The 14,898-nt window shown below is 40.2% G+C and overlaps 1 protein-coding gene across 8 annotated transcripts in view; it reads right to left on the reverse strand.

Moving 5' to 3' along the window:
- Positions 1–14,898, reverse strand: part of KIF6 (kinesin family member 6) — a 147,660-nt gene that overhangs the window by 82,217 nt on the left and 50,545 nt on the right. For all 8 annotated transcript variants that reach the window (XR_014524578.1, XR_014524579.1, XR_014524580.1 and 5 more), the window contains exon 13: positions 10,803–10,955. Coding sequence is in view for 1 of the 8 variants with exons in the window: in XM_083497189.1 (XP_083353315.1) it covers positions 10,803–10,955 (153 nt within the window). In the remaining 7 variants the exon portion in view is untranslated. The remainder of the gene's footprint in view (positions 1–10,802; positions 10,956–14,898) is intronic.

Consider the following 14,898-nt stretch of genomic DNA (forward strand, 5'->3'; position numbering starts at 1 on the left):
GGTTGAAATATAAAAGAAATGTTTTCTGAAATTCTATAAATCATCCACAAACATTCATGGTATTTCATTAACCATGCCTGATTATTCACCTTAGGTACAAATACCTATTACAGAGAACACAAGACTATATGGGAATGACGCAACTAAAGCGGATTGTAGCAATTAATCTAGATTTAAAAGCAACATTTCAAATCCTCTAAGGCTTAAAATGGGAGCTTTAATTTAATTTAGAAATCTTAATGTTCCCAAGAAGCAATGACACTTAATGAGTTTGGAAAAGCGATCTTGATTAAGTTTCAATGACACTTCACTAATTTTCTTCATTACATTTATTTCAAGGAAAGAAATGAAATTTTAAGTGTGCCTGATGCAGAACAGGAAACAAAGATGGACTGCTATTTATATAAATGCTGTTTCAGTTTTCCTTTTATAATTTGTTGTGCGATTCCAAACTGTTTCTTCAGAATTTACATCAGAAACTGATAGCTTAACACTATGATCCTTAGATCACTGTGCTAAAATGTAAGTGTTGAGGGTAGTATGTCTCAATAATTTAGTGATGTGGTTCTCAAAACAAAAATATGTACAAAAAGTGTATATAAGGGGAAAGTGCATTGTTTTAGGGAAATGGCACTATAAATTGCAAAGAAGTACATTATATGAGGGGGAAGTGATTCCAAAAACATTAGACATAACTGTGTAAAAAAAATTATATATTAGATGACATAGTAAGTCATGAGAATTCTTTCTTAAAAAAACACACCACGGAATGATGTGGAAATTGGAAAAATTCAATAAATTTAAGATTCAAAACACGAGAAACTGAGGGAAACTAAAATTGAGAGAACGAGAGCTTGCAACCTCTTTTTATAGCACTTGCATCTCTAGAAGAAAAAGAAAACCCTGAGAGCCAGGGAACTCTCTAGAGTGGTGCAGGTTGTGACACAGGAATGGAGGGCCTGCACAGGGAGGACTAAGGTAAAGGGACCCCTGACCATTAGGTCCAGTTGTGGCCGACTCTGGGGTTGCGGCACTCATCTCGCTTTATTGGCCGAGGGAGCCGGCGTACAGCTTCCAGGTCATGTGGCCAGCATGACTAAGCCGCTTCTGACAAACCAGAGAAGCACACAGAAACGCCGTTTACCTTCCCACCGGAGCGGTACCTATTTATCTACTTGCACTTTGATGTGCTTTCAAACTGCTAGGTGGGCAGGAGCAGGGACCGAGCAACTGGAGCTCACCCCGTCACGGGAATTCAAACCGCCGACCTTCTGATCAGCAAGTCCTAGGCTCTGTGGTTTAACCCACAGCGCCACCCGCGTCCCTACAGGGAGGACTACAACAGTGTAAATTCAAGCTTTTCCTTGCACAAACAAAAGTGTCTTCTACTCAAGCTATTGCCCATGTCCATTGTTAATGTATGCAAATCAGGTTCCCAAACAAAAGCTATTATGGTATTACAGCTCTTAAAATGAATTGCAGATTTTCTGTGGACTTGTATATTAAGTGGCTTGTATCTACAGCCCCTAAAGTTACAATATTTCAAGACTGAATAACATTCCCCCCCCCGACACACATATACTAATTTTCAGACATTTAGACCCATGTCACATATTACCGTTTCCAAGGGACCATTCTCATAATCATTCTCAAAAATTATTTATGGGGCATTAGGGCAAAAAATTTATGGGGCATTATGACTGTGCACCTTCCACTGTACACCCTAACATGTGGCCATTAACATCCATCTACATATATCTGATATCTACCATATTTTTCTGTCTATAAGATGCCCCCATGTATAAGTGGACTATTTTGGGGGACTCAGATTTAAGAAAATGGGGGGAGACACTATCTGTGCATAAGACGCCCCCTAATTTTTGACATTATTTTTTAGGAAAATAACCTAATCTTATACACAGAAAAAGACGGTATGTTCCTCTTCACCTATTTGAGGTGAGCAACGACAGAAAACACACACATATGTAAATATGGACGTACATATTTATGCCATGAGTCATATGTGCAGTTTGCCTGATGGTTATAGTTTTTCTGATTGGCAAACACAAATCTCTAGCTCACTAATGTCTGAACTATCCCTAAGATAAAGATTTACATTAATGCTGGGAAAAAGCACGTGTGACTGCTTTGGTGCCTAAGTTACTCTGCATCTGCAAGGAAGAAGTACTAAGTAAAGCTGCTCCCGAGGCTCTTTTGGCAACCTGCTTGGACAAGCATCCCCTTTGAAGACACCTTTATACATATCTTCCTACAAGAAAAAAGCATACAAACTGCCATATTTATTAATATTTTTTTTGCTAGAAGTCTTAAAGCCTTGCTAATAAAATGTGGCAATTATATTCAAGCACCTGCATAGTTGTCTGATACTTTTAAGTCACCAATTTCTACTAAGATAAAAAGTTATGATACATTATGGAAACTACTAGTCATACTATCCTATTTCAGCATGCAGCCTGCTGCGATAGATCCTACAGCTGTAAACAATTCTGCACCAGAATCTAGTTAATTAAATAAACCTGCTTAAACAGAATGGGATGTCTGCATAGAAAACCCCAACCCTGACATCCCTTTTCAGTATTTCCACATTCAAAGAAACATTTATATTCCCAACAGAAACCTTGGACATTCCACTTCTGGTTTTAAAATCTAGCCTGTAATGACAGTTAAGTTTTGCTTCCAGCTTCTTTTCCATCCTACCACTTCTATTGTTTTATTGTTGTTTCCTAGTAGCAAGGAATTGCAGGGCTTTTAATATCCCACTTCAAAACTCTGCTTTAAAATTCTGTTCATGAGGGCAGTCTTAGTTAGGGAGGGTAATATTCCCCAAGGAGAGGGGAGGAGAGACGATGATGGTACATGAAAACCATGATCAGAAGTTTGGGCATAGTTTATCTGCAGTCAGCCTTAATGAGGGAAGCCTCTGCAAAACAGGAGATATGCACACACAACTCTATAAACTCATTCCTAATAATTTTTAGTCTAAAGCACATCTATTAAAAACAAAGGAACGCTAAAATCTTCACACAAAAAAGGATTCCAAATGAAACATAAGAATTAACTAAACAACTTGCCTCAAAAAGATAAAGTCCTTCAATATAGCCTTAAAGTTCATTTCTTGAAACAGCTCTAGAGTTTTACATTCAATCTTCGTCAATATCTGAGAATTCTAGATATTAATGGCATGTTTATTAAAACCTCAGTTATTTTCTTCTGCAAAAGAAACAGCGTATCATAATTATTATTTATCTGTGATACAAGACACATTAGGTCCAGTCGCAGACGACTCTGGGGTTGCGGTGCTCATCTCACTTCATTGGCCGAGGGAGCCGGCATACAGCTTCCGGGTCATGTGGCCAGCATGACTAAGCTGCTTCTGGCGAACCAGAGCAGCACACGGAAATTATAATTAGTAGGTTGTTTTTAAATAGCCTTTGGGTGATTTTTTTTTAATTAACTGGGGATTTGCCACTGATTTCAGCAGGTTCCTTTTACTATGCAGCAGAACTTTTAAATCAACCAATACCAAAAAAGCTCTTAAATCAGCACAAACATCTAATAAAGATCTAGGACAAAGCCCTCCCCCTCTCAGGATTGAGGAGATCATTTCAGGACATGATGCTCACTGTACAAGCAACACAGCACAGAGAAGAGGAACTACTTACTAATCAATGAAATCAGGAGTAATCTTTTTCTTTAGGCATGCCTATACTATTAAGGTCCATAGGCTTTGTACTAGTTGTCTACCTCAACCTTGGGTCCCCAGATGTTGAAGGACTCCCACTCCCATCATCCCTAACAATTGAATAAGCTGGATAGAAGAAGAGTTTGGATTTGATATCCCGCCTTTCACTCCCTTTAAGGAGTCTCAAAGCGGCTAACATTCTCCTTTCCCTTCCTCCCCCACAACAAACACTCTGTGAGGTGAGTGGGGCTGAGAGACTTCAAAAAAGTGTGACTGGCCCAAGGTCACCCAGCAGCTGCATGTGGAGGAGCGGAGACACGAACCCGGTTCCCCAGATTACGTGACTACCGCTCTTAACCACTACACCACACTGGCTCTCTGGATAGGGATGCTGCAGGTTGTAGACCAATGTCTGGGGGCCCAAGGTTTAAGAATTCTGCTCTATGGAACCCATTTGTGAAGTTTCTAATAAATCACAAGTCTTTGTTCAGCTATGGAGTTCACTGGGTGTTGAACAAGTCATTCTTTCTCTCTCACACAGTGTAACATTTCTCAAAATGAGTCCACATCCTGTCAAAAACACATGGGTGAACGGTAAGAAAAATGTGGACAAGTAACCATCAGCCATGTCTTACGTAAGGAAACTTCTACAATGGAAACTTGGGAGACTCTGGCAGATTAAGTAAATCAACCTTTAACCACCTTGTACCTTGCAGATCTTTTGGACTACAACTGCAATCAGTCCCATCATTTGGAATCAAGGCTGGTTTCAGGTTTCTGTGGGTTCAGGGCAATAGACTCCAGGTATTCGCATTCACAACAACAACAATAAAATTTTATTATTTATACCCCGCCCATCTGGCTGGGTTTCCCCAGCCACTCCGGGCGGCTCCCAGAGGAATAGTAAAAACAGTAACACACACACACACACTGAACTTGCTAGTTCAATTTGAGGCTTGCTCATTCTTTCCCCAGAGCTGCGACTGTTGGGCAGCAATCCTTTTCCTCCTTGTTGCTATGTCTAGGTGGGCTCTGAAGCAAGAGCCTAAGAGTGGGCAATGGCTTCCAACAAGAAAGCCAAGAAGCAGCAGTCTTTCTCTAGCTCAGCTAAGTCCTAGTCAGAGATCAGTTTGGGGAATGTGGTCTCCAGCAGGACCAGCAGATGCTGATTGTGTTTATTTGACATCATTGGAATTAATCCTATAAAAATGGTATAATAATGGATTGTTTTGAGAACTGTTGAAATGAATACCATCTGCATATCTTTAACAACTTTTTTATTTTCACTCTATTGGCATTTGTGTCTTTATTTGTGATATTGTGCCAATTAAAAATGTGTGATTTCTGATAAAAAGGAATCCACTCAAGTTAGATCATTAACCACACTGCCTTTCTTTATCCTTTACATTTCTGCCAGCTAAATTCTTGCTGTGTGGAGTTTTAAGTTGTGGCTTTTCTTCTACTATTGAGCTAATATCAAAATTTACCATGAGTTCAACTGCAGCAAATGCCACTAACATATTCTGCAAGAAGGATCAAATCTAGCTCATAAAGCATCATCCAGGTATCTGTTGCTGCTAAAAGGACATCTGGAGATTGAGAGAGAGAAAATCTCAGGCCACAAAACAAGAGAGCGCCCTTGTTTCCTAGTTCAGATTATCTGTTCATAAAAAATAGTGACTATTACACACACACACAACCATTAACAGAGAAGTGAAATTAAGAGAGTAAAACTATTTTTTTAAATAAAAAACCAAGGCAGATAATAACATTCAGTGGCCAAAGTCAACAGATGATGAAGTTAGGTGGTCTAGTGTTTTATGGATGTTGGAAAGCTTGCTATTGGCTGCTTTGTCCGACCTCCTCTGTGTATTTATTTCTGATCAAGATGTGTAGTCAGATCTTACTGAATGTGTTCTAAGATTTGAAGGTCATGTTTTTCCAGCCTTCTTGTTGGATTCCAGAATAACATATTCAACTCATCTGGATAAGGCTGTCTCCAGTGTTTTTAATTCTTTGTTCCAGGAGGTTTTTGCCATCAAATGGAGTCTGTGAGTTAATTCTACTTTTCCTGCTTCAGCCAGACTCTCTTTTTATAAGTCAATTGGAAATAGATAAGAAAGATAATGAAGAAAATTAACTAAGTGGGAAAGAGAACACTACAAATTAAATCTGCAACAGATCTCTCTTTTATTTGCCCAAGAAAGAATTTATTAGAACACAAAGGACTTCTCGTCATTCCAGTCAGACCAGTCAGCTTTCACTTGCTTGACAGGTATACATTATAAAGGCATTTAAAATTTTATATTTCTACAAGTTTATATTTGTAACGATCTGTGAGTTTCATATATGTTGCCAGAAGCTTGCTGGACAGACTAGACAGAAGATGGCAAGCATATGCTTTTATCTCTAAATAAAAATAAGATATTGAAGTTGTCCACTTTTTACAAAATTAAGTAATCCATCTTCCTATGCAGTTCAGCATTCTCTGGGTTATGCGTGCCCATCTACTGTTGACATTGGGTTGGCAAGACAAGACTGGACTGCTGATTCCTTTCCAAGTTCAATTCAAGGTGCTTATTATCAGCCCTAAATAGCTACTTGAAAACCCATCTCCTCCTCTGAGAATCTGTCTGTCCTTTAAGCTCAAGTGATGTCGTCCTCTTGCACATGCAACCGAATTCTGAGGTACGGTTGGTAGCAATACATGAGAGGGCTTTCTCTATGGCAGTGATAGGGAGCCTTTTTTTTCACTCTGGGGGCTGCATTGCATTGTGGGAAACCTTCTGGAGACTGCAAGCCAGAGGCAAAAGTGGACAGTGCAACGGATGTGACTCCTACCTTTGTACAGCAGGCTACATTCCAGCCATACAGGTATCAACACACACATCACCAGTCTCTATCCAGACAAGCAAGGAGACATGATCACAGTTCAAGGACACACTGCAGTAGCAAAAGGACCCAGGGAGGTTTTGGGGCCTGGAGAGAGGGGAGCAGGCTTGGGGAGGAGGCAAAAATTGGGAGAGTACTGAGAACTAGACAGGCTTGAAGGGCCCCATTTGGCCCATGGGTCTGAGCTGCCCCAAACCTGCTCTGTGGCTCTTGTTATGGGGAACACCCTGCTCTTGGAAGTTAAATCTAACTTGAAGACTTTCTTTTTTTAAAAAAGCCTTTGATTCAGTTGCTGTTTAATCTTATTGTTACCACAAAAATGTGTCCCATTTTTAAATGTTTGTTTTAGTCTTGAATTGTGTTGAAGCTATTTTAACTATTATTGTCAATTTTATTTTTATGTTCATTTTCATACTTTGTTTACCACTTTGATTATCTCCTTTGACTGTAGTAGGTATAAAGAACAGTTGTTAAATCTACTCTTTCCTAGGCCATTCCATCCAAATGATCATGAAGAACTCTTACAGAATTCTTACATGGCTCTAAGTTGCAGGTTCTTCACAATGGTTTAGATCACTAATCTGAAAGCAATAATTATGAAAAAAGCACCTTCTGGCAATTAAATTTCACACTACCTACAGGAACAAATGAAAATATAGCATGCCACAAAATGAAAAGAAATGACATAGCAGTTTAATAACATATAGGAAATCTCTTCTTGATTGTAAACTGGAATCATAAAGTAAGTGAAATGTGGAAAATATTTATACGGGGGAAAACACCCTTGCTTTAATATCATACATCTACTTGTGAGTTCTATACCACTGGCTCAGACTCAAGCTACTCATTTTATCAAACCCAAGACATCCACTGATAATGGAACATGAGAGGATTCCAAGGCAGACTAGGTCTGACAAGCAAGATTTAACATAGCACAATAGAGTCATTAGAACAGATATTAATTTTTTTCTTCAGATATTCAATTTTCAAATGTTAACAGAGCATTCCTGTACATGTTTATTCAAATGTAATTCCTACTATATGTAATGAGGTTCACTTCTTAGTGTTAGGAATTTCGCAGCCTTAGTCTCATGACCCTAATTCAAGTAGTATCAAGGTGAACCTAAATTTGGTTCTTGCATTTTTTATCAAGGTGTCTCCCCTGCCAGGTAAGTATTGATTGATTCTTGCATTTTTAACTCAGTCTCTTTGTTGTTGTAGTAGTAGTAGTAGTAATAATAATAATAATAATAATAATAATAATAATAATAATAATGCCCCCTGTCTGGTTCCCTGTAACCTCACTTCTTGCAGGGAGGGAAACGCCAAAGGCCCTCGAAGCTGGACCTCGGTGGGGGTGGAGACACTCCTTCAAGTATACTGGGCTGTGGCCATTTACTGCTTTAAAGGTCAGCACCAACACTTTGAATTGTGCTTGTTTGAATTGTGTTGTTTGCAGAGAGGAGATTGCAGTAGCCTTTCTTTTCCCTGCTCATTTTGCTGCTGTGCTGAGCTAAGCTATGGTTTGGTTTAGGATGCTATCTGTGTCTGATATAATCATTTAGCTCTCCCAGACAAACCATGAGCTCTAAACCATAGAACAAACTCAAATCCAGATGACACCCATGACTTAGCTTAGTGCAGTGAAACAGCACATCAGTCAGGGAGGAGCAGCTACAATCTCCTCTCTGGGAACCCACATGCTTGCTCATTTGCATTAAGCCATGATTTGGATTAATTTTACATCAGAACAAGATCGTCCCAGTTTCCTGCAGTGACAAGAGGTTGAATTAAATGACCTTTGGGACACCTTCCATTACACTAAATGAAAAAAGCTCCTCATTGCACAATCCTCCCTGAAATATTCTGGGACCCATCTGTGTGGGTTGTAACCCACACTTTCAGAAGGTCTAGCTTTATGTAGCATACTGACTTTATTTACGTATCTAAAGCATTGTTACCACACTCTTTAGCTATCTTGCATCTCCTACTGGTAAGGCTGTGGGTGTTCTCTCCCGCCCTCCCGTTGCCACTCAGTATTAGTAGGCTCTTCCGTTCTGTTGCTCTACCTCTCAAACTGTCATTGCATATTAAATGTTAATCCATTTTGAGATTACTTATTAACCACTTTTCCTAATGTTAGTAAAAAAAATATCAAGGTCAAGTTTCATCATTTAAATTGTCTCCATTTCTATTTTTCTTCTTCACAGTACATTTTTTTGTCATTCTCCTTAGAACTGACTACAACTTCTGAAATTGTAATGTCAAAGGTACGACTCTTCCATTTGTCTTAGGAGCCCTATGGACCCAACTCCGTTTATTTTTGATCAGCTGTTTATTCCTCATCTAATACTTGATAGTGGTTTTATAAAACCCGAAGCGTTATTGATGGTGGGAAGTTGTTTGAATGAAAACTTCTATCTCAGATGCCTTTCAGCACTCATGGTTAGCTTTTGTTTGTTTTTTTGGAATCTCAAATGGTTAAAAGGATGGAGTGAGTCATGTGGGGACTTCTAGAGCACTGAATAGTTCCAGGTGACTATTTAGTACACATGTTCAAACAACATAAACACACTGAGACCACTGCTATTTTAAAAAGAACAATATGGTCTTCTTTTTCAGTACTGACATTTAGTATTCAAGCTTTCCTTCACTTCAATATAACAAAGGAAGGATTTAGTTCCTGTCCTCCTCCCCAAAATTTAACTGGCCTATCAGACTGCTTAAATGCCTGTACTGTAAGAAAGGTCTGTAGTGAACCATTCATATAATCAGATTTCATTTTACTTAACACAAAATTTGTTCAAAGAAATCATGACATTTAACTAAGAGAAAGGATGTTTTATACCTTTTTTTTTATTAAATAGTAGAATTTCTACCTTGACGATGTTCACATTTCTTCTGCAGGGAATTAAATCTCTTACCTACCCCTGACATCATGTAGGATTTCAGGTGTTAGGTGAGTGGGCACAGCTTCCCCAAAATGGCCTTGCAGGCCAAATGAGGAGGCTACATTTGGCCAGCAGACTGGCAGCTCCCCACTCTTACCATAGATAATGTAAGCCATACAAATGAACAGCCTCCCTAAGTATAATTGGCTTTATTAAAGCTCACAGTAAGACTGACTGATTTCAGAATTTCTAAACCAACTACATCCAGAAAACTGCAGAGTGGTGTACATAAATAGCATATAAAACATAATGCAGATAATCAAGCAGCACTAAAACATAACAAGAAATAAAAACTACAGAGATAAAAAAGACAAAGTTTTCAACAAATGACAAAAACATAACATTGGGGCTTGCTTCACTTCTAAGTGAAGGGAATTCCAGAGAATGGATGCCACAATGTTAAAAGCATATGGTCAAATCTCTGCTTGATTCACCACAGGCACTTGTGGCATCATCAATGGATCTTAATCCAGAGATCCAAGTCAACAGGTTGGAATGTATAAGGAGAGCTGGCTTCCCAGATACCCCAGTCTTTATACACCAGGAGAGAAACATTGAATCTAATTCAGCAACTAATTTGCAGTCTGTGGGACAGAGGTGTCACATGTTGTCAATTGCTTGCCCCAGAGAGCAAACTGTGCAGTAGTGTTTTACACTAGCTGCGTGTTTCTGACAAAATTCAAAGGCAGCCCCAAGTAAATAACATTACAGCAATCAAGTCTAGAGGTTACCACTGCACAAACTACTGTTGCCAAGCTATCCCTGTCAGGGAATGGTTGTAGCTGGCTTACCGGCCAGAGCTGATAAAAAGTACTCCTAGAAGCTGAGGACACTTGAGCTTCCAGTGACAATGCTGGATCAATGAGTACCCACAAGCTACATACCTGTTCCTTCAGAGGGACTGCAACCCCATCCAGAACAGACAACTGACCAATTCCCAGACTCAGAAACCACTCAAACACAGGGAATCTGCCTGTTTCAGTTTATTGGCTCTCCAGACTATTAATTAATCCAGGCAGTGTTCCAGGACTTGATAGCCGTTTCTTAATCACATTTTCCACCGAGTAAAAGCTACTTATGACACCTAATTGGCTGGACAAACAAACCTTTCTGCATATATGAAGTAGAAGCAAAAGAGTAGAGACATGATGCAGAAATACTACAGTCAGCCTTTATTATATTCTACACATAAGTACAGCACCTCAAGGGATGGCACATAGTAATTAAACACCGGAGAATAGTCTGAAGCCACTAACCTGTGTTCCTGTGAAGTAAACTGGATCTATTTTCCAAAGGGACAGAAAATATCTCACTTTCTGAAGTTGTGATCTCCTTGGGAGAAGAACTGAGTTGGAGAAGAGCATCTTGCGCTTTCTTTTTTTCCTTCTTTAACATATTTACTAAAATATCTAAAGTTCATTTTAAGGAAAATTTCTGAAGCAAATTTGAGACAACTATAAACACTCTCCTTACAATAAGAGGTCTGTTGATTATATATTAAAAGCAAAAAGCATTATTTATTTTATCTTTTATTTATTTCAACATATACCCTGCTCACCTTTCAGAGAGCACACAGAGCTTTACATATGGTTCCCAGATGGAATCCCACCCAGGCAGCTTACAGAGCTACACCAGAATCATACCTAAGTCCCCAGCAGGCTAGCCATGTCCAGGGTATATATGCTAAACATATGTTAGGCCACTAACAGTGACTCATATATACCAAAAAGCACAGAAACTGCAAGCCAAAGCACCAGGCATAATCTCTGCATCAAATAGCCAGCAAATAAATTCTATAGACTCACACAAATTGCATTCGGATGTTATGTGAAAGCGCATTTTAGTGTGGCATGAATTAGCCTAGGCAAGCCTTGAGTTTGTGTACTTCTTTCTCCCTTCTCCCCTTCCTATACAGAAGTTTTCACTTCTACATAACTGCAGTCTGAAGTGACAAACTGGTTAACATTAACTATGGTTGGTTTGACACAAACCACAGTTGAACAATGTTGGAACCAGCTGCCCAGAACCCTGCAAACCCTCCAAACACAGATAGATAAAGGCCTTAACACACTTGCAAATCCCCACACATCCCACGCTTATACACAAAACACTTCTCCACCTTACTTGGCAGCCACAGCTTCCTTCTCAGGCTTCTGACAGTCATTGTTGTTGAAGGAAGAGGCTTAGGACTGACCATGCCCTGCAACATGACCTGTCCTTACTTGAATTGTTTGCTTAATAGGGGAACTTAACTTATTTACCATGGCTGATCTGAACTTCCAACCAACAGAATGTTTTATGGGGTTTTTCGCCGGGGTGGGTGTGGACTCCACTGGATCATTTCCAGGACATTCTTCTGGCTGTGTATGGCAAAAACACTCAGAGGCTTTACTTTAAAGTACTATAAAAATAAGAAACTTGTTAAAAAGCCCCCAGACCACCTTAAATCAATTTAAATTGACTAAGCCCCCCTCCAAAAGTCAAATAGGTTTCACTCACTACCACCAGTCCCAATCTTCATTGGAAAGTAAGGTACAACTAGGATACCTTTTACTTTTCCACTGTTTTCTCCTTCAGCCAATTTACTCTGCACTTCAGCCTAACAGACTCATGGAGCAGCTTACATAGTATCACTAACAAACAAGACAGTCCATGTCTACACACTTACAATCTAAAAGATTGTACACAAAAGGAAAAGTGGGATGGGGAAGTAAGGGGACCATGAAAAACTGAAATGCCAGTTCAAGTTACGAAGCTTGCAAAATGATGAGCTTGAATAGAAACAACTAAGGGAGAGGAGGAATCATAGAGTCATAGAGTTGGAAAGGACCATAAACATTATCTAGTCCAACCTATCTTTCACCCAACATGGGGCTCAAACCAACAACCCTTAGATTCACAGACTCATGCTCTACTAAATGAGCTATCCATGAAGCTGGTCTCTTAGCAGAGCTGAGAGAATAGCCCTATGGTACCATCATTGCTTCTGCTGTTGGCCTGCAGCCAGGTGGAAGCTGATTTAAAAGATAAAATCTCCATAAAGACAAAATAGATTTTAACCAGAACAGGAACAGTGTTAAAAGAGGTCAAGAAAAAACTTGGTGATATGTTATGCCAGGGCAAAGAATGGTCACAAATGGGGGGAGGGGGCACAAAGGTAAAAGATTTTAAACACATTATCTCAGCAATTCCTCAATTCATCAGTCTGAAAATTAATCAGAGCATGTCACGTCATGTAGATATACCATGCCAAATTTCAGTTTTGACAACTCTTCAATATTTTAATAATATTTATTATATTCAGGTTTTACAGTGGTGGGATACAGTTTGACCTATCCAGCTTAACCATGCAGTGATTCTTCTGACTGTAAAACATATCTAAATATTAAACAACATCATATAAAATGTGGTTCATGTTATATAAATGGACTTTTAAACCAGACCTGATTTTAACCTAGAATAGTTTTTTTTTTGCCCCAGTTCAAAAATAAAATGCTGTTATCTGCCTGAGGTTCTTTCAAATAACCAAAAAACTAGAATACAGTAATTATATTTTCTATGCCTTACTAAAACTACAGCTATGTATATATTTTCTATGAATTTATAGAATGCACAGCACTATTTCAAAAGCTAAATTTTATATATACTGAATCTTAGGTTTAATAAAAATTTACATTTACTCTAAATCCACAGTTCAGCAACATTTCATTTGACTAAAAATAACAATTACAGGAAATTCAACTTTTTGAATGGCAATAAATCGTGCTTTATATAGCATTGCTATTTTCCATTATTATTATTTTTCAGAAAGTGCTTCACATAAGATTCCCAGAAACCTGGATCTAGGTCAGGACTAAGCAACACACTAAAGCTTTTACATCCAGGAGATTAAACTAGCCTGCTTCAGAGCAGGCAATAAGAGTAAACCTTGGAGTCTGGTAAAAAAGGTGTAGCAAACATTTGTTATGGAATTTAGTTGAAGAACTCACTCAGACAATGAAATACAAACATGATGTCTAACCCAGCTGAAATACCAATGTGTCTCCTTTCAGAAAGAGGCTCCCCTGACCTGCAGCATTACCTGTGTGAGGGGGAGTTTATGGGACAGGAACAAATAGCTGTCAGTCTCTCCCAGCTTCTGCCCCATTCTGGTGAGGACATGCATACTCTTGTGGTTCTGGGAGTCCCCTGCCACTGTGAGAGTGCAGGGGGAGTGGAAATAGTGGCTAGATTGCCACTCAGCCCAACTGAAGGCAGCAGCAGGAGGAGGAGGAGGAGGTGGTGGTGAGTGGGGAATGATACAGGCGAACATCAGGCCCTCTGCCCCCCTGTAGAAGCAGCTGTCTCTAAGAGGCTGTTGTCCTGAAAGGCATTCAACATCAGGACTAGGCCCCACTAAGGATGTAGACCATCTGCCTGTATGGCTGCAGGTGATCAGGAGACTCCCCAAACCAGCCTGCTTTGAATTGGTGCTGGGGAGGGAAGCTATAAACCATCCTGCTGGGGTCAGTGAGCAGCACTGCCCACATGTATTACCCCCAACAGGTGGTACCAAATGGATTCTCCCCTTTGAGCCATATTATATGGCAGCGGCAGAGGAAGCCGCTCAGGCGCCTGGGGTGGCGCACCCAGGGGTGGGGCGAGCTGCCCATAGGGGTGGGGCGCACCGCAGGGCCTAGAGAGTCTGCCTGCCTCCTCCCACTCAGCCGCCCTACAGCTGGGGGGGGAGGCAGCGGGTGGAGCGTTAGCGCAGCGCGGAGCCTGCGTGCGCCCAAGCCACTCTCCCAGGAGTGATGCGTGGCTTGGGCACGCTGCAGGCCCCGCAGAGTGTGCCGCCCAGCATTTTGTCACCCCCCCTCAGTGGTGACACCCAGGGCAGCCTGCACCCACCGCACCCCCCTTCCTCTGCCCCTGTTATACAGGTGCAATGAGGGCTCACCGCCTTTAAATAGTTTCATTGGGCATGGATGTACATGTGGCCCTATTTGTCTCTTTCTCTAGGCCTAAGGAAGGGTTCTTCAACCTTGGGCCCCCAGATGATGTTGAACTACAATTCTCATCATTCCTGACCATTGGCTAAGCTGTCTAGTGATGATGTGGGTTGTAGTCAGATGACCTTTTCTGGGGTCAGAAATCATTCGTATTTGCCTCTGAAGGTGTAAAATGGATCAGTGGGGTAGGAAACAGGAGGGGACATTGCCCTCTGAGATTGTTGTGTAGTTATGCAATCATACAACTTTAACTGGAAGGCAAATTATTGATTCATGGAAAATAAGGTCCATGCATATTTAGGTGGGAAATAACTTAGTTAACTCATCATATCTGGAGCTGGTTATTACAGTAGCTAGAATA

Source organism: Podarcis liolepis (genome assembly GCF_965112155.1).
Source record: "Podarcis liolepis genome assembly, chromosome: 3".
In the NCBI taxonomy this organism is placed as follows: domain Eukaryota; kingdom Metazoa; phylum Chordata; class Lepidosauria; order Squamata; family Lacertidae; genus Podarcis; species Podarcis liolepis.